Source organism: Chlamydomonas reinhardtii, chromosome 3 (genome assembly GCF_000002595.2).
Source record: "Chlamydomonas reinhardtii strain CC-503 cw92 mt+ chromosome 3, whole genome shotgun sequence".
NCBI lineage: Eukaryota > Viridiplantae > Chlorophyta > Chlorophyceae > Chlamydomonadales > Chlamydomonadaceae > Chlamydomonas > Chlamydomonas reinhardtii.
Genome location: NC_057006.1, coordinates 7,816,147 through 7,834,729, shown reverse-complemented (window position 1 = coordinate 7,834,729; position 18,583 = coordinate 7,816,147). Strand labels below are relative to the sequence as shown.

At 68.4% G+C, this 18,583-nt stretch overlaps 2 protein-coding genes across 2 annotated transcripts; both read right to left on the bottom strand.

Moving 5' to 3' along the window:
• Positions 1–24: 24 nt before the first annotated feature.
• CHLRE_03g202875v5 (uncharacterized protein) lies at positions 25–9,510 on the bottom strand. The gene is made up of 10 exons (XM_043061407.1): positions 8,172–9,510; positions 7,642–7,948; positions 7,343–7,456; positions 7,024–7,138; positions 6,690–6,847; positions 4,479–6,455; positions 4,032–4,168; positions 1,770–3,845; positions 1,432–1,552; positions 25–915 (listed from the first exon to the last, which is right to left on the bottom strand). The coding sequence occupies exons 1-10, from the start codon at positions 9,410–9,412 to the stop codon at positions 331–333; spliced, it is 6,831 nt and encodes a 2,276-aa protein (XP_042926534.1). The 5' UTR covers positions 9,413–9,510; the 3' UTR covers positions 25–330.
• A 58-nt stretch (positions 9,511–9,568) lies between these two features.
• CHLRE_03g202900v5 (uncharacterized protein) lies at positions 9,569–18,530 on the bottom strand. Its single transcript, XM_043061409.1, has 7 exons — positions 17,408–18,530; positions 16,733–17,123; positions 16,335–16,541; positions 13,902–16,058; positions 13,383–13,729; positions 11,642–13,123; positions 9,569–11,391 (listed from the first exon to the last, which is right to left on the bottom strand). Exons 1-7 carry the CDS (start codon positions 18,367–18,369, stop codon positions 10,383–10,385), a joined length of 6,555 nt encoding a protein of 2,184 aa, XP_042926533.1. The 5' UTR covers positions 18,370–18,530; the 3' UTR covers positions 9,569–10,382.
• Between the last annotated feature and the right edge of the window lie 53 nt (positions 18,531–18,583).

Here is an 18,583-nt window from a genome sequence, read left to right as displayed (position 1 = left end):
TGTCATAAGCCATTCCGCAGCCAGTCCCGAGTTGATTTACAATTGGCAAGCGCCCTCACAGGATAGCAAAGCGCTCGCTGTCCAAAACTGTTGAGCATGTAGCAAAGCAGCGTCTAGCATGATCATGGCGCGACGTCACCGTATAATCTTGCCATTCACACCGTCCATCTACGACGACTAAGGGTTGGCCAGAGTAGGAGACTCATTAAACCACTATGAGGAATGGTATGAACACAGAAACAGCTCGACGCGCTTGCGAGTAGCAACTCCCATTGCCGCCACCCCCACCACACGAACACCCCTCTCCTCAACCCCGCATCCCTAACCCCGTCAGGAGGACTTCTGCATGGCCCGCCTCAGTGCCTCTCGCTGTGACTGCTGCCTCGTGCTGGCAGCCGCCGCCGCCTCCCGCCTCGCCCGCTCCGGCTGCACCAGCACCTGCGGCCGCCCCGGCTCACACTCCACCAGCAGCAACCGCAGCCGTAGCCCCTGCCGCACCTGCCCGTTGGGCTCTCTAAGCAGCGCCATCAAGCTTCCCGCACAAGACTCCGCATACCCCATGCAATTACTGGGCTCGCCTCCTCCGCCCGCCTCCCGTCCGCTCCCGCCGCACCCTCCTTTCCTCCCCCTACAAGTCGCCTCGGCATCCGCTGCCGCCGCTGCCGCCGCCGCCGCCCGCACCAGCGCCGCTCCCTCAGCCTTGTCGCCGCTGGCGTGCAGCTCCTCCAGCTCCTCCGCCAGGTCCTGCAGCCGCTCCAGCACCCCCCGAGGCCGCTCCTGCCGCCGCCCCTGCTGCCCCTGGGAGCACAGCAGCTGCTGCTGGCGCTGCTGCGCTGCCACCAGCTCGCGGCTGAGCGCCAGGCGCTCGGGCAGCACCACCAGGTCGCGCCGGCGGTCCAGCAGCGAGCGCCGGACCTGTGTGGGCGGGTGGCCGGATGGGTGGCCGGATGGGTGGCCGGATGGGTGGGTTCTATGCCCAAGCTAGCCGAATGGACAGATCCCAACATCATCAGCAAGCCAGCCAGTGGGTGGGTGCGGGTGGGTGCGGGTGGGTGCGGGTGGGCGGCGGCGGTGAGGGGTGACACGGACTCGCGGCAATAAGGCGGCAGCGGCAGATGGCCGCGCACACACTGGTGCACTGCAGGGGGGAAGGGGAATTGCGCCCGAGCCCAGCGAAAAATCCCACCATGATCAGAAACCGCACCCAGTCACGAAAATGCAAGGGGGTTTCAGGGTCCAGCCGACCTTCGACGTGTCCCATACTGCAGGGTACCATGCACGCCACCTGAGCCGCAGCGGCCTCCGCCCCGCCCCGCCCCCGCGCCCCGCCCCGTCCCGCCCCGCCCCGTCCCGTCCCGTCCTGCCCCGCCCAGCCCCGCCCCGCCCCGCCCCGCCCCGCCCTGCCCTGCCCCGCCCCACCCCGCCCCGCACCTGTGCGCACAGCAGCAGCGCCCTAGGCAGCTCCTCCAGCCCACACACATCCACCCGCACCAGGCCCGGTCCACTGGTGTCCAGCAGCGCCTGCCGCGCAGCGTGCACACGCATCGACAGCCTGCAGCAGCGCGATGAGGGCGGGCGCGGAGGCATGGCGGTGTGTGACATGGCGGTGATGGAAATGGCGGTGGAAGTAGGTGCAGAAGCCGCCTTTGCGCTGTCCCTTGCCCGCCAGGCCCCCACCACTGCCATCCCCGCAACCAGCCCCACACTAGCGCACAACCCCACCAGCCGCAGCCCCCCAAGCCAGCCCCGTAAGCCAGCACAGCACCCACTTGCAGCCGGCGTCCACCGCCACCGGCTCGGCCTCCGACCAGGTGAAGCAGCCATGCACCGCCCCGTCCAACGGGTTGCGAGCCACCACCACACACAGCGGCGCCGCAGCAGCAGCCAGCACCGACGCCTCCGCCGACCCCGCCGGCGACCTGCCCGGTGGCGCCGCCGCGGTGGTGGCGGCGGCCTCGAGCGTCCGGGCCTTGGCGTCGCCGCAGCTGGGCTGAAAGCCCAGCCGCCAGCCATCCTCCGCCCGAGCCGCTTCCTGCTTGGAGGCGGCGCCGCCGCCGCCGCCAAGGTCGATCTGGTTGAACTGCCACGTCAGCATCAGCAGCAGCGCCACGTGCTCGGCCGCCGCCAGCTGCAGCCGCAGCACCGGTGGCGGCGGCGGCGCCGCCGCCGCTGCCGGCTGCATGGCCCCGGCGGCGGCGGCGGCGGCGCCGCCGCCGCGGAAGGTGGTGTCGGTGTATTCGGCAGCAGCCTTACTGAGCGGTGACAGCAGTGACAGCGCCCCTGCGAGGACCCGGTCTTCGGCATTGGACGGAAGCGCCACCAGCCATGCCGCGGGCCCAACCGCAGGAGGCTTGTCGGCGGCGGTGGCCCGCACTCCCTTCGCCGGAAATGCGGCAGCTGTAGCAGCCGCGACGATGGCGGCTGCACTGGTGGTGAAAGCCGTGACTGCTGCAGCCATGTCGGCCGGTGCTGCAGCCTTGTCGGCTTCGGCGTTGGCCTTGCCAACGGCGACCGCCAAGCCCGCATCGGCCGTGCCAGCCACCACGACGGCGGCGCCGTCGGCGTTGGCAGCAGCATCTGCGCCACCACCGGCGTTGGCGGCGGCATCAGCATCATCAGCATCATCATCCGCGATGGATTTGGGACTGGTGCTGCATCTCCGGACCGTCAGCCTTCGCCGCGGCGAGCGGCTGGCGTGCACCACGGCAACGGCATCGCCGCCGCCGTGGCTGTCACCGCCGCCGCCGCCGCTGGTGTCGAGGACCGTCATCGCTTGGTCGGGGCGCTTGGTATTCCCGGCAGTACTTGCGGCGGCGGGAGGCGCGGCGGCGGCTGCGGCGGCCGCCGGCGTCATGGCGGCCTTGCTGGGCGGCAGCTCCGCTCGCCGCCACTCGTCCCCGTCATCCTCTTCCGACTCATCTTCGTCTTCCGACTCCGCCGACTCCTCGTCCTTGTCCGCAGAGTCTGGCGAAGAGCTGCCGCTGCCGCTGCCGCTGCTGAACTGCTCCGCTTCGCCCTCCTCTTCCTCCTCCTCTTGCAGCTCTAATTCCCCATCCTCCACCTGCTCCGCCCCCATCTGCTCCAATTCCTCCTCCTCCGCCTGCGCCCCCACCTGCTCCAATTCCTCCTCCTCCTCCTCCTCCTCCTCGTCCTCCTCCTCTTCTTCTTCCTCCTCCTCCTCGCTCTCGAGCACGTCTTTGTAGTAGATCTCAACGCTTGTAGACGCCGACAGTAGCCCCAGCGCTGCAGCGAAGTCTGACGGACTGCCCACGGCAGCCCTTGCCACCGCGGGTAACGGCGCAGCCGCTCCTCGCACCCGCTGTGCCTCCTGCCCCTCCTGCTTCGGCCCCTCCATCGTGCCCTCGTAGCTCCTCCCCTGCACCGCATTGAGGGTCCGGTGCAGCCCCCATGGCGGCCGGCCCTCGCGTGCGGCCGCCGCCGGCGCCGTGCGATCAGCAGCAGCGGCGGCGTCCCACATAGCCACGGTCAGGGACACGATGAGCGATGGCGGCGCAAACACCCATGAGCTCAAGCTCGCTTCCAGGTTCTCCCGCAACACGGCCTGCCGCCGCGGATGCCACACCGGCAGCGGTCCAGCCGCCGCCGCAGCTGTGGCCGCGGCGGCAGCCGCAGCCTCCCCAGCTGTCTGTATTTGTGCCTGTGGCTGCCCCAATCCGGCTGCTGCTGTCAGTGTGGTGTGTGGTGTGCCGTAGCGGTGCAGGGGCACGACGTCGGGGTCCGGCCTGCCGACGAGGGGGCTGCCCACGGAGAAGGCAGCGCGCAGGGCGCCTGGCCAGTGCTTGCGGACTTTGGGGCTAAGCCAGGCCTGCTCAGGCGTCACGAAGCTGTGTAAAGGTGCAAAGGTGTTGGGGACCTTGTTAGACACGATGCTGCCAACCGGGGGGTGGTGAATCATGTGCCACGAAAACAGAATCGGAGCTGACGATGGCAGGCGACGAGGGGCAGGCACCGAGGCGGACAACGCAGCGCCAGCCTGCCTATCCGGTGTTTCTCCCCCCCTCCCAGCTCACCACAGCGGCGGCACACACGCCAGCATGCCGAACAGCGCCGCGGCCTCCTGCGAGGGCTCCAGCGGCGTGCCTGCACCCCAGGCGCCGCCCTGCTCGCCCTCGCTCGCACCGTCGCTACTGCCCTCGTCCTCGTCGCCCTGCAGGCCGGGGCCGGCCACCAGGCGGCGACCAGGAACTCATCAGGATAGGCCACCTGGTGGTGCTGGGGGCTGTGCTGAAGCGGTGCCTGTGACGCACGTGGGCTGTCCTCGCCGCACTAGCGCGTCCTCTCCCATCCCAGCACCCAGGTCACCAGCACCCCACCGTCAGCCGCATCCCTAGCAGCCGTGCCAGCCGTACCCGCAGCCGTACCAGCCATACCCGCAGCCGTAGCAGCAGCAATATAACACAGTACCACCAACAGCCATACGGTACCTGCAGCAGCCCCAGCAGCCCGCACTCGCTCACCTGTGCCTGCTGCCGCGCGCACTCGTACGCCGCCCCCGCCGCCATGACGTACGCCAGCCGGAACCGCCGCAGCGGCAGCGACCCCGCGCCCGCCGGCCCCGACCGCTGTCCCCCAACGCCACCGCCGCTTCCGCCGCCGCTGCCGCGCGTCCAGTGTGCGACGGCCGAGAGGCCCGCCAACGCGGTGTCAGCCAGCTGCACCACGCCCGGCACACGCGCCGCCCGCTGCACCGCCACGTCTGACCCCTTGCCCCGCGCCCTCGCCGCGGCCATGGCCTCGGCTCGCGCCAGCGCCGCCGCATCCGCAGCCGCCAGCAGCCGGCCCCAGCTGCCCGGGTGCGCCGCCAGCAGCCCAGGCGCCATCGCCTCCGCCACGCCCGCGTACGTGTCCAAGGACCCGTCACCGCGGCCGGCAGTGGCCCCGCCGGCACTGCCGGCGCTGCCGGCGGCGCCGCCGGCGTCAGCGGTACGCTGCGGGCCTGTGCGTGCGGGCACCTCCGCCTCCGTCTTCGCCCGCGCCCGCTGCAGGCGCCTGACGCCGCCGCCGCCGTTCCACAGGTCCGCCGCGGCACTGTCCAAGTCAAGCAGGCAGTTCCGCGCGGCCGAGGCCGCTGCACCCGCCCCGCCTGCAGCGGCGGCGTCGCTGCCGCCAGGGCGCTCGAGTAGCGCCGCGGCCTGCTCGCAGCGGAGCGCCTCCATCACGACCGCGCAGCGTTCCTCCGCTGCCGCCACGGCTGGCAAGTCCGCGCAGGTGGGCCCCGGGACGTCCTCGTCCTGGGCGCGGTCGGCTCGGCCACGGCCGCCGCAGCCGCCGCGGCTGGCAGCGACCCGGTCGCGGGCTCCATGGACGGAGCCGGTCTGCAGCCGCAGCTGCATGGCGGACCAGGCGGAGACACCGGCAGCAGCCGCGCCCGCACCCGCAACGCCAGGAACATGTGCACCGCCGGCAACACCCGCGCCCGCACTCGCAGCAGCCGGGAAGGCCGCCCTGGGCGAAGAGGAGGTGACGGCGGCGTAGCCGGCCGCCAGCACCCGGTGCAGCGCCGTCAGATCCTCCGCCGCCTCCGCCGCCTCCGCCGCGGCCTCGCGCGCGGCCGTGGCCTGCGCCTTCGCAACGCCTGCAGCTGACGCAGGAGGCAAGTACAGCCAACCCGCTGCGTGCCCTCCTGCGCGCAGGGCTGCAGGCCCGCCGCCTCCTCCCGCCGCTCCCGGCGCAGCGGCCACCCCGGCCGCCCCGGCCCCGCCTCCCGCAGTCAGCGCCGCCGTCGCCGCCGTCATCGCGGCCGCCAGGTAGTCCACCGCGTCCAACATGCCGCGCACCTGCAGCTGCTCCCAGCGCTGCACGATGTGTGCGGCCAGGTCGGTGTGCCGCCGGCGCTGGTGCTGCCCGGGCCGCGCCAGATACGACTTGCTCGACAGCAGCGGATGCAGCGGCCACGCGAGGTCCTCCAGCAGGCAGTCGTACACACCCACGGGGGTGTTGCTGCCGTCAGCGGCCTCCGCCGCCGCCTTTGCCGCTGCTGCCGCCTCGGCTTGGGCTTGGGCTGCGAGCCGCCCCTGTGACGACACCGATGCAGCGGCCTCGGCGGCGCAGCTCTCCAGCCAGGCCCCCTGCCAGCCGCTGTGCACCAGCCCCGCCTCCCACACCTCCAGCGTGCGGCGCGCGGCGGCCCAGCCATCGCCGTCACGCGCCGCCCCGCTGCCAGCCCGCGTGTCCCGGTCCTGTGCCGCTGCCGCCGCGGCAGGCCCCTCCAGCTCCTCTACCACCTCCAGCGCCACCACCTCCCTCAGCGTCTCGTCCAGGACCTGCTGCGCCCGCGCCTGCGCCCGCGCCTCCGCTAGCCGGCTGCTCCTGTCTGCGTCCCGGCGCTGGCGGCCCTGGCTGCGGCCGTGGCCGTCGCGGCCGCCGAAGGGCCGCAGCTGCTCCAGGTCCACAGCCGCGCCGGATAGGTCCGCGATCGCCAGCGCTCGGTCAACCTGGGGCACAACAGCGATCGATGGGCCGCTCGTATGCGGCGTTGTTCGCGCGGCGCGGTGTGGTGTACGGCAGTGACTGCACAGTTGATCGATACATATGGAGCCCTCTGCCGGTCCCCAGACCAAGAATGCTGTCCAGTCGACCTCCAGTCGACGCGGAACATCAAAGCCCGCGAGCGCACACACGCGCACACACGCGATTTTGCATTCGCAGTTGCTCGTGCTCTCCCACACCTGGTCTGGCGCCATGGCCGCTCGCACACAAGCCAGGTGCTCGGGCGACAGGCGCGCCGCACGCTCCGTGCTGTGCAAGTCCAGCGCACGGCCGCCGCCCTCGCCGGCGCCGTCCCTTCTGCCACGTGTTTTGCTGCGCCAGGGAATGTCCACGAATCCTGCAATGCCGGCGATGGCAGGGCAAGCCGAGCGTTTGCAAGAAGTTGGATACAATAACTTTGGAGGTGTCCTGGTGGCGCACGCTCCTGGCAGCCACACCAACTTGCGGCTACTGCTCTGCCACACTAATAATAGCCCTGACACACTTAAACGCTCCCTCCTTTTACACGCTCACCTTGCTCGCGCTGCTGCCTCACGCCAGTGTCGGGTTGTTGGCGCAGGTAGGGCCGCGGCGGCAGTTCCAGCAGGCCCTGCAGCTGGCGCGGATTCAGCCAGGCGGAGGTGCTGGCCTGCAGGGAGGAGCACGAGGGTGGTAAGGGGGGAGAGGAGGGAGGGAGAAGGCATGACTAGACTAGGGCGACGGAGGTGGCATGAGTAGTGGGAGAGAGGGAATTGGGAGGTGGGCGGGGAGGTCACACAGGTGCGTCACAAAGCGTCACAGGACTTGCTTCCCAAGTGCGCGGAGAGCTGTGCAGGCACCAGCCGGCACGCACCGTGTATCGCCACAGCAGCGCCACGCCCGCCGCCGTGAGCGGGTCGGGCCACTGCTCGGCAACGGGCTGTTCGGCCCTCAGAAGCAGCAGGCCCACCACCGCGGCGCGAAGCACCTGCCGAAGGCACAAGACACGTGTGCAGGCAGTCCGTCCGGTTGGCTGGCGAGTGCGCGCAAGGGTGAAGCAGGCGGGGCAGGCATGGATACAGTTCGCCGGGCACCTAGCTCGTTAGCGTGAGAGCCCTTTCCAAATCAGCTCCAGCTAACTAGCAGCTCCAGAGGTTTCGTCCAAGCTCTCACCAGCGTCGCCGGGCCGTCTTCCTCCTTCTCTGCCTCCTCTTCTGCGTCCTCCGCACCAGCAGCAGCGGCCTGCTTTCCAGCATGCCGACGCTGCCGGCGCGCGCTGCCGTCCTGCTCGATGCGCGCCGCCGCCGCCAGCCGCTCCCACGTGGTAGGGTAGCGCCGGATGGCGCCGCGGGCGGCGGCGGCCAGCGTGTCAACGCCGAGCGCCCGGAGCCCGGGTGCGCTGAAGTCATAGGCAGCGGCACACAGGGATGCGTGCGCGGCGGGGTCGCCGCCGCCGAAGACGCCGGCGGGCAGGCCCGTGCTGCGAGAGGGGTGTGGGTTTGCGGGGTCCATGACTAGACAGACGATGGCGGTGACGATGGATGGGGCCAGAGCCAGCAAGCGTGGCGCTGTCGGCACAAGCGGGCAGCATACCTACGCAAGTCACGCGCAACGCATGGTGCTACCGCCGCCGCCAGCAGTTGGCAATGCTATGCACGGCCGCACCCCACCATCCATATGCATGCATGCACGCCCCCACGCACCTGGCCAGCTGCTCCTGCAGCGTCCGCAGCAGCCGCAACCGCCGCAGGCAGCCCAGCTGCCGGGCCTTCTCCCGCACGCACCACGCCACCAGCACGTGCCGTTGCAGCTGCTCCCGCGTGTAGGCCGGCATCCTGCCGCGCCCAGAGCCCTCGCCATCGCCGCCGCCACTGCTGCTCCCGCCCCGGTTGTGGCGCCGTGCCATGGCCGCAATAGGCTTGTCCTCGTCCTCGTCATCGTCGGACCCGGCCTCGCAGTCGCGCGAGTACGATGCACCCGTGTCAGAGTCTGAGTCAAGGTCCAGCTCGGCCGCCGCATCGCCCGCTTCCCGCTCATGCCACCTTGTCAGCTGACACTGCCCGCCCTTGATGCTCTCAAACTCCACATCCAGCAGCTGCCGTATCCGCCAGTTCGCTTTTTCCACCTGCGCCCAATTCGCGCGGACCCGCCACTCCATCAGCGCCTCTCGTGTGCGCGCCGCCTTCTGCGTGACCTGCCGCACCGCCGCCAGCACCGCGCTCCGCTGCATCGCGCCCTCCACCGAGCTCTCCTTGTGCGCAACTTCATCCTCCACCACGCGATGTTCGCGCACGTGCTGCAGCGCCCGCAGCAGGCGCCACTCATCCGGCCGCCAGCCCTCCGGCCCCGCCTGACGCAGGGCGCGCAGCGCTCGGTGAGCGGCGGTGCGCGGCGAGGGTGGCGGCGAGGGCGGCAGCACGTGATGGTCGGCGTTGGGCGCGGCGCCGGGGCGGCGCCAGGGCAGGGGCTTGCGCCAGGCGTGCGGGCGCAGCTGCTGCTGCTGCTGCTGCTGCTCCTGGGAGAGGTCCATGCCGCCACTTGCTCTGACGGGGGGTAGCAGGGCAGCACCAGAGGCAGCGCCCAAAGGCGAAGCCCTGCTGCCGTCTGGGGCCGGTGCCGGCGCCATGGAAGTCAAGAGCTCTGCTGTGGGGTGAAGCCGGCTGAGGATGGCTCGCATGCGGCGCCGCGAGGGGCAGGCTGCTGCCGCCGAGCCGCTGCCGGGGGGTGCGAGGTCCGCATCCGGGGAGTCGGACCCGTCGGTAAGGCCGCCGTGCTTGAGCGATCTCAGCGCCGCCGCCGCCAGGTTGCGCCCCGACTCTAAGGCATTGCTGACCTTAGGCGTGCCAGCTGCGTCCGTCAAGTGCGAGTCCGCGAGCGCATTCGTCAGCAGATTTTGCCGCCTGCTCCTTTCTTGTAAGGCCGCAAAGCTTGACGGAAATCCCATCCCTGCTTCAAATGCTGTGAAAAAAACGCAGGCAGCGCGCCTGCCTCCAGCACTCAGCGAGGAAAGCGCGCGAAAATGCCCAACAGTGTTCTGCTCAGTTTGTGAGGGATGGAACAAGGGGCTGGACAGCTTTTGCTGTGCAAGCTACCTGCACTCGTGGCTCAGTTATTACACTGCCCAAGCGAAAACTCAGAGCTGAATGCAACATCCTGCTACACCGTGCTGACTGTTGCCGTCGAGAGATATGTACAGGAAATCCGAGTAATGCGCTGCGACGCATACGGAACGCAAGTTGGCGTAGGTCATCGCGCTCCATTGCCATGCCCTCCATGCTGGCAGGTGACCTTGCTCAACCACCAGCACTCCCAGCATGCCATTTCGACCGCCCCAAATGTCTTGACAAGCCCAAACATATCCCCTCTGTCCGCGGAAGCGCCAACCAGCACCAACAATCGGGGCACCGCAGCTGCCAGCCAGGACCTCCCGACATGCTGCCCTGCACAGTGCACACAGCTCCGCATCCACGCATCACCGATTCCGCCGGACAAGGTCAACGTCGCCACCGTCTTACAATGCATTACAGATCATTGGAATCCGCATCAATTCGCCTGAGGGGCGTCTGCATACTGAAAACATGGGGTGAGTGGGCTGCAGTCGCGCATGCACACACGCACGAGCGGATGGACCCCGAAGGCCCTCAGGAAAGAACATTCAATTAATAGCAGTGCTTGAACCAACATTCATTGAGCCGACAATTATGTTGCACTGCGGTAGACCAGCGCTGCATCCGGCTATGCAAATCGGCAGCTCGCCACAGCCATCGCCATATCGGAAGCGCGGTCATAAGTAAACCCGTGTAATGAAACGAAACAAACCCCATGTTATGTACCCGTGTAACCCAGGCCACGTGCCCACTTGCACACGCGCAAACACAATGAACTGGCCAAGGTCCCCTGACGGCAAACACCCCTCATTTGTCAAACAGCGCCCGTTGAAGGGCTTTCTTGCCTAGGCCGCGGCCCGACGCCTTCCCCGCGCCCTTTGCGCGAGCGGCAGCTGCCGCCACCGTGTTGCTTGCGGACGCCGCGGCTCCAGTCTGCCCCTGCTGCGCTGCACCTGCCGCCCCTGCGGCGGCTACCGCACCTGGTTTGCCGTGCGGCGGGAATATGATGGTGCCTGGCGCCATGCGTGCAGGCGAGCCGCTGCTGCCGCTGCCACTGCCCCCAGCTGTAGCTGCTGCAGCGGCTGCTGCTGCGCCCGGCGCCAGTGCTGCTAGCTGCTCGAGGTCGGGCTCACACTCCACGATGCAAAGCACCAGACCCAGAGCCGCCGCCGCACGGGACGGAGCCGCCGCCACCGAGCCCTCGGCCACCCCCGGCGCGGCGGCCGCCGACACAGAGCTCCGCGCTGCTGCGTCGCCACCGCCATCGCCTCCGCCAAGCAGCTGCAGCACGCTGTGCATGTCCCGCATTATGCGTTCCTCGCACCAGTCGCGTGTCGCGACATCCATCCAATGCAGCCCCTCTGCGTCCGCGGCGTCCGCCCCCTCCGCTGCCGACACTGCAGCAGTTGCGGCCGCTGCGCCCGAGCGATGCAGCGCGCCTGGCAGCGGCTTACTCCGCATGAACCGCCGAGTTTGTTCGAGATGTTCGTGCAGCTTTATTACCGCGGCTGTTAAGCGTCGGCACGGTGACCGCATGTCATCATCGCCCTCGGAGTTGCTGCCGCTGCCACGGCCGCCGCCCCTGCCGTAGCCGCTGCCGCCACAGTTCCGATCCGTCTGCGCCCGCGTGTCGAAGCCCAAGGGCCAGACTTCCGAGCAGCCTACGTAGCAGTCGCGCCCCTGACTCAACAGCGCCTGTCGGACCAGCAGCGTCAGATGCAGTGCCCGCGGCACCGCCACCGCGCCGTCAACTCGGACCATCGCCAGCCGGTGTGCGGTGAGCGTGTCACGCACCGCACGAGCCTGGTCGGCGAGCCTGTATGTAGCAGTGGCGGGCAAGAGGAAGTGGGTGACTGGCGGTCCTGCTGGTAGCCACTATGCGGGCAGGAAGGCTCGTGACCTCAAGCCCTTCTTCCCTACCTCCCTCGCGGCCTCGTGCACAACGCAGTGAATGCGTATCCTCTATGAATTTGATGAAACACGGCCGCTACCCGAGCCGCTGAGCTGGCGCAAGCAAATAGCTGTGCCCACATACTAACGCCACAGCAATACCGCAGGCATCTCACTTGCTCGTGGTGTTGACGGTCACTCGCGGGATCAGGTTCCACTTATAGAAGCTGTGCCCCTCCTTATGCATTTGCACCGGCAGTAGCACGGGCCGCAGGCCGCGCAGCAGCACAGCAGCGGGCCCGGCTGGGGGTCCGGAACCAGCAGCGTTGGATCCGCCTGTATCCGCCGCCGCCGCCGCCTCAGGCTGGAACCCAAGCCAGTATGGAGCGCCTCCGATGACAGCTGCGTGTATCTGCAGGCACAGAAGTGCCAGGGTCGCATGCGCTGGCCCGCTCACCATCAGGTCAACCTCGGGCAGCCCATGCAGGCGTGCCACGTCAAGCTGGCGTTGGCGGTACTCGTGCAGGTGCTGACGCAGCAGCTGCGCGTCTAGCTCTGGCGGGGGCGGCGGCGGCGGTTGTGGTTGAGAGCCTGGTGTAGCTGCCGAGTCTGGCGGCGCCGCTGCGTCGAGCAGGCGTTGCATCAGCGGCTGCGGCAGCGTCACGCGCCGAGACACCAGCACCCCGTGCATCAGAGCCTGCGCCATGAGCAGAGACGGCATTCCCGGCCCGAGGCAGTACAGCACACGGCTCGGGGGCGGCGGCGGAGGCGCCGCCGCCCCCGTCAGCGCAGCTGCTATAGGGGGCGGCGTCACGGTGCTGGTTGCCGCTAGCGCCGCACCAGCCGCTGCGGTGGGCTGGGTTTCGGCAGCTGGGGGCAGCAGCGGCTGCGGCTGTGGCCCCCGCTTGGCTCGTCGGGGCACCAGCCGCACCCGATGGCTCAGGCCTGGCGGCCGGTCGGGGCTGCTGCCGCCGCTAGCCGCGCCGCCAACCCCTGCGGAGGAGGTTGTGGTGATGTCCAAAATTTGGAGCTCCTGCCGTTCCTCCTGCTCCCCACCTTGCTCGCCTCCGCCGCGGCGGTGTGGAGCTGCCACCCCTGCTGCATCTGGCCCCTCCCACCCCTGCTCCAACTGCTGCAGCTCCTGTTGCTGCGTGTCATCCCCCTCGTCTTCCTCATCATGGTCACGTATGCTCTTTATTTCGTTCAAAAACCGCAGCGCCTTTGCCTCCTCCTCCTCCGCCGCCGCCGCCGCCGCCGCCGCCTCCTGCCCCTCCGCCTCCTCCAGCCCGGTCTCCTGCACCAGGCGCTGCCGCACCGCATCGCCCCGCACCGCCACCTGCCAGCACGCGGACGCCGCTGCCAGCACCGCCAACCGCGTATAACAATCCGCTTCGTGTGCGGGTTCGTCTGCCGGCAGGCATGCCAGGATGAAGGCACGCCGATGCAGGTAGTGGCACAGCGCCGCCCGGAGAGCCAGCGGCCCTCGCGCCAGGCCCCTCAGGCACTGCTGCGCCGAGTGCAGGGTCGCCGCGGGAAACAGCTGAAGTGCGTGCGGCGGCGGCGGCGGCTGTAGCCCCTGCTGTGCCTGCGGCTGTGGTGGGTGTCTGAGCTCCCAGGAAGCCAGCGCGCCGAGCCATCTCGGATGCGTTGGCAGTTCGCTGCATAGGGCGTGTGGGAAGGCAAGCGGCGACCGGAGGCGTCGTGTCGATGTACAGGCAAGACACAGTTCCAACATTCCTTCTTCGCGGCCGGTAGCCCCAAGGCTAATGCGGCCGGTAGCCCCAAGGCTAATGCAGGCATTCGGGGGCCGGCCCACTCGGGTGGCGGCCTTAGCCCAAGCCAAGGGCGGAAGGGCGGAGGGGCAAAGGAGGGAGGCGCAGCCCTCACGGGGAGGCCACAATGGGTGCGCGACTCTACCTGAGGGGCGGGCAGTGCAACAGGCTGGCGTAGGCGAGGAAGGCGTAGACGCCGGCACCACAGAACCCGCTGCGTACTGCGTCCGAGCCGGTGAGCGCATACTGCGGCACCGCCGACGCCACGGATGGCCCGTGCAGTGTTGGCGGAGGGCCGGGCTGCGCCGCCTCCGCCACCCCTGCCGCTGCCCTGTGCCGTGCCGCCTGCTTTTCAGCGGCGTAGACGGCACCCGCCGCAGCCAGTGGCGCAAGGCCCAGCCATGCCTCGCGCGGCGGCATGCCGGCGGCGGTGACAGGTGGCAGCAGCGGCTGCACAAGCTGGAGTCCCCAGACTGCACACAGCAGCAGGTGCTGCGGGCAGGTGGGAGGAGGTGGGCGGCGTAATGGGATGGGTGTCCGGGCTTATGTGGTGGCACAACACATAAGGTACGGCAAGGTGTGTTGCACAGGCCCTACAGTTTGCGAACAAGCGACCCAACCAACAAACACACCGCCAAGCAAACGTGAGACTGTAGCATCTCACCAAGATGCTGTTGTGCGTCCAGCCCTTCCGCACCATCATCGCCAGTTGGCCCCAGCTCCGTGGGTGCGCCTCAAACAGTCGTGGCTGCAGCTCCTGCACCAGATCCACCGCCGCAGTAGCGGCAGCGGTGGCAGCCGCCGTCGCTGCTGTTACCGCCGCCTCCGGGGCCGCAGTCGCCTCCTTCCCGGCACTTGCCATCACGCGGTCGAGTTCCCACTTCACCGCGCCCAATGCTTCAATGGCTTTCAAGAGGCCTTGTTGCACCTGCTGAGCGCGCTTCTGCACCGTTGCGCCTTCGGATGGCTCCAATCCGGCCAAGACGCATACATCCATGTGGGCCAGGGCAGGCCGAAGCCCCTGGCAAATCACCGCCGTGGCGTGCTGGGAGATTGTCTGCTGGCAGGCCCGCGTTAAAGTGGCTGCATTCACGTGGGCAGTAGCAGCCGCAACAGTAGCAGTAGCACCAGATAAAGTGGCAGTGTTAAGCACCGCCGCCGATGCTCCCACGAGTGCGGAGGAGGCGCCCCGCAGCAAGTCTTGGCCGAGGGCCACGTGGGTCTCATGCACCTTCTCCAGCAACTGCCGCAGCGCCGTTACCGGCGGCGGCGCTGCCGCCCTGCTGGCGGCGCAAGCCGCCTGCTGCGGCGCCGACGCAGCCACCGGTAGCGGAGCCGCAGTAGCTAGCACGTGCGGGTCTGGATGAAGCAAACCGTATGCGTCCGCTGTGCGGAGAATCTTTAACGCGTACGACACGGAGCCAAGCTGTGCCGCCGCCGCCGCAGCAGCAGCAGAAGCCGCGTTGGCGTTGGCGGAGGCGGCTGCTGCAGCAGCTAAGTCATCTGCTGCCGGCTCGTCCGCCGCCGGCGCCTCACTGAGGTACAATGCGTCGTACAGCCCTGCCTGAAGCGGCAACAGCCAGTCTTGCAGCCCACCGGCGGTTGATGCTGCTGCTACCGCTGCTGCGCCAGCGGCGGCTGCTCCGTCACCGGTGCCGCCATTGCTGTTGCCGGCACTGGCGGCTGCCGCGGCTGTCACGGCGTTGCTGGATGCCGGGCTGCTGGATGCGGCCGCGGTGGCTCTCGAATGCTCTGCCGCCGCCTCCGCCACTGGCAGCTGCCGTGGCCGCAACAGAGCCTTCCAGGTGGGCAGGTTCGCGCCGCCACCACTGCGGCCGCCGCTGCAGCCTGCACGCACGGCTGACACAGTGGCTGTTGCCGCGGCTCCGGACTCCAAGCCACCCTCCTCCCCTGCGTCCGCCGCCTCTTCCCACTCGTCCAGTGCCTCGTCCTCAACAGTCGTGAGCTCGCCGAGCCCCGTCCCACCATCCAGCTGCTGCTGCTGCTGCTGCTGGTGCTGCCGCTGCTGCTGCTGCCGCTGGGCGATGCTGCTGGCGGGCGCGGCATCCAATCCAACATGCGGCTGATCGTCAGCCACATACTCCTCAACCACTTCCTCGCTATCCTCGCCCTCGCTTTCGCCCTCGTCCTCATCCAGACCCTCTCCCTCATCGTGTTCGTCCGTCCAGCTCTGTGTGTAGTCGTTGTCGCGCATCCAGGCCAACACCTTCAACGCCACCTCCGCATCGCGCGCCAGCCCCAGACGCTGGCCCACGTTAACCAGGGCGCCCTGAAGTGCCTCCTGCGCCAGCACCTCCGCCGCCTCCACCACCACCCGCTCGCACTCCCACTCCACGCCCGTCGGCAGCTCCGCCTGTTGCCGCGACCCTGATCGCAGCCGGGGCGACAGGCCAGCAGAGGTGCTGCCGGCATTAACAGCGGCAGCCGTAGCCGTGGCGCGGGCCGCAGCGGCGGCCGCCGCTGCCGCCATGGCAGTGGCAGCCGCAGCCTGCGCCGCAGCTGCGCCGCGTGTGCCCACACGCTGCTGCAACACGCCAACTGTCGCCGTCTTCCAAACAGCTGCACGTGACAGCTGCTCGATCAGCAGATTTGGCGTCTCAAGTGTGTCCAGCAGCGGCAGCAGTGCTGCGTCCGACAGGCGGCGTGGCGGCGGCTGGCGTACGACGTCGAACGCGGCGGCGACGGCATGGAGCGGCTGTCCGTCCAGGTCTTGCAGATCCAGCGGCAGCTGTACGAACCGGATCATGTCGTACATTTGCCGTACGGACGGCACGAATGCCGGCCAGTCAACACTGCCCGCCTGTTTGCATGTGGGATGCGTGGCAGCCGGCCGACGGGCGGGCAGCAGCGAACCGTTTGATTGCGGGCGGCGGGAGGAGTTATCTTGAATAGACCTGCAGCATGTGCCTTCCAGTACTCCCTTGATGACACGCAGCTACCAACCATTTACAGATATATGAAGGCATGTTGCAACAAGGACCGCCCTGCCAAACAAGCCCACGCGCGCGGCCTACTGCTGTACGGGGCTGACGTCGCAGGCCAATGATCAACCGCCAACCGTCAACCGCCAACCCACCTCAAGAGACTTGTACCGCGGCACGCCGTACTCCTGCCAGAAGTTGAAGTACACTGACAGTACGGCGCATGCCAGCGGGTCCGGCGGCGGCTCCTGGTCATGCGGCCAGTCCAGCGGGTCAGTCACCTGCTCCTGAGCGGGCACCGTCGTGCCCTTGCCCCGCGACCGAAGCAGCAGAAGCAGACCACGCATGGCTTCACGAAATACCTGCAGTACCACACCAATGGATCACCGCGGAACGAACTGCCTCAGCCAACGGATTGGGATCTTGACAGCAAGGCGCTTGAACAGGCACATCGTTACGGCGCAAATGCCGGATGCTCGACCCCAGCCCTCCTCATGCCCCCTCCATGCGCGACGGGGCTTCTTCGCCCCATCCCGGCACATCATCAACTTACCGTCCACGCTAGCCCCGGGGCCTCTGGCGAACCGCTCAGGCCGCCAGCACCGCTGCCTGCCCCCGGCTCCTCCTGCTGCGCCTCGTCCACCGCCGCCGCTGCTGCTACCAGCCGCCGCCAGGCCACCGCCGCCAGCTGCCGAGCCCGTGCCAACCACGTGGCTGCGGGTGACAGCGGCGGCACCACGCCGCCTGCCGTGCCGTGTGGGCTTGCCGCCGAGTCGCTGCCTGCTGAAGGATGGCGCTCAAGCGGAGAGGTGTCCGCGGGACTGAGCTGCAGGAAGCCGAGCTGCTCGGGGTGCTTGGGACACAGCTGCGCGAGAAACATCCACGCTGCCGAGGCGCTGGGAATGGGCATCCGGCCAGACACAATCGCATCAGTCCCCTCGTGGCTGCGGTCGCAAACAAGATGCAGAGGGCGTGCAGACTTTGCGTACGTTTTGGGTTTCAGTTCAAGGGAAGGAAAACACATGACAGGCACTGCGCTCATGTGTGTGTGCTTTTGTGTGCTAATGCGCTTGCTCGGTTATGAGCACTGGGCGTAAGTATGCATACGGTAAGAACGTTCGACCCCTAACCACCCCGGCCCATCCATCCCTCAGCCCCAATCGTGTCCATCACCACCGCAGAGAGCGCACGCCCAGAAGACCCGCGAAGCGCCCATGCATGCACGCACCGGATTCGCCGATACTCCAGTATGCGCCGCCCTCGCGCCGCCGCCTCTTCCAGGTCTGCCTCATGCTGCTCGCCGTCAGCCTGCAGGCGCTGCATCGCTACGACCGTCTCTGGCACCCTTGTGACAGCTGAGCTCCAGCTGTCACCATCTTCGTCAGGTATGTAACAGCAGCGCCAGCAGCCGCAATCAGGCGAGTCAAAGTGCGGAGGCAGCGCACATAGCTCCGTCTCCTGCTCCTGGCGCCACCGCCTCAGCGCCGCCGCTGCCGCCGTTTCCTCCCGGGCACCCGCCTCCACCGACTCCGCCTCAGCTTTCACCTCGCTATCAAGCGCGTCCAGAAAGCGTCGAGCCTGGGCGTATGCGCTGGCGTCGGCGGTGGCGGCGAGGACAGCAGCGGCGCGACACGGCAGCTCCGCCGCCGCCTCCACGTCCGCCAACAGCCCGTCACGCGCCCACGCCACCGCCGCCATCACAGCCCGAGCCTGCGGGTCCGCAGCCCAGACCTGAGCCGGCCCCGCTAGCGGCCAAGTTGGTCCGGCGCCAAGCGCAGTGACGCCAGAGGCGGCAGCAGCGGAGGCGGCGGCTGCTGCTGTCGGCGAGGCGGCAGCGGCAGCCCTTGCCGCATCCGAGGACTCAACGGCAAGGGCGATCGCCTTCTCCCGTACCGCCAGATGCGCCCAGGGCAGGCACTTGGTGCCCCACGGCACTTGCTGCGCTGCGCCGCCACCTAATGGTTCAAGGGCGGGCCCGACAACTTGCGTCAACAACACGGCAGCGCGGCGCTGCGACGGAGCCCACCCCTGGCCGTCTGCGTCGTCGGGAGGCGCGCTTCCGAGCGGCGAGGCATCCTCGGCTTTGCTCTTTGGTGCCACAGTCACATCAAAGTGCTGCTGAAGCAGAAGCGCCCTCCTCCGCTGCTCCTGCTGCGCTCGCAGTGCCGCGACCACGCTCGCTGCGCTCATTTCGCTGCCGTCAGCACGCTGAACCAGCCTGCCCCTAAAACTGTGGACATCATCCGCAGTTCAACTTTATCGCAACAGTTGAGCACTATTCAGCCTAAGCAAAGAAGCGCGAACACTGAACAGCGACTGTCTGGTCTGCTTTCACCTAAGCGGGACTGTATATCGAGTCCTGCACAAAGGATGTAACTGTAGAATGGATCAGAGGCCATAAATT

Coding starts and splice junctions, on each gene's coding strand:
- CHLRE_03g202875v5 (XM_043061407.1), bottom strand. CDS start 9,412: ATGGGATTTCCGTCAAGCTTTGCGGCCTTACAAGAAAGGAGCAGGCGG. Junction 6,456..6,689: donor CGGCCATGGCGCCAGACCAG/GTGTGGGAGAGC, acceptor GTTGTGCCCCAG/GTTGACCGAGCGCTGGCGAT. Junction 916..1,431: donor CGCTGCTGCTGTGCGCACAG/GTGCGGGGCGGG, acceptor CCGCCCACACAG/GTCCGGCGCTCGCTGCTGGA.
- CHLRE_03g202900v5 (XM_043061409.1), bottom strand. CDS start 18,369: ATGAGCGCAGCGAGCGTGGTCGCGGCACTGCGAGCGCAGCAGGAGCAG. Junction 17,124..17,407: donor CTGGAGTATCGGCGAATCCG/GTGCGTGCATGC, acceptor TTGCGACCGCAG/CCACGAGGGGACTGATGCGA. Junction 11,392..11,641: donor ACCGTCAACACCACGAGCAA/GTGAGATGCCTG, acceptor TGCTACATACAG/GCTCGCCGACCAGGCTCGTG.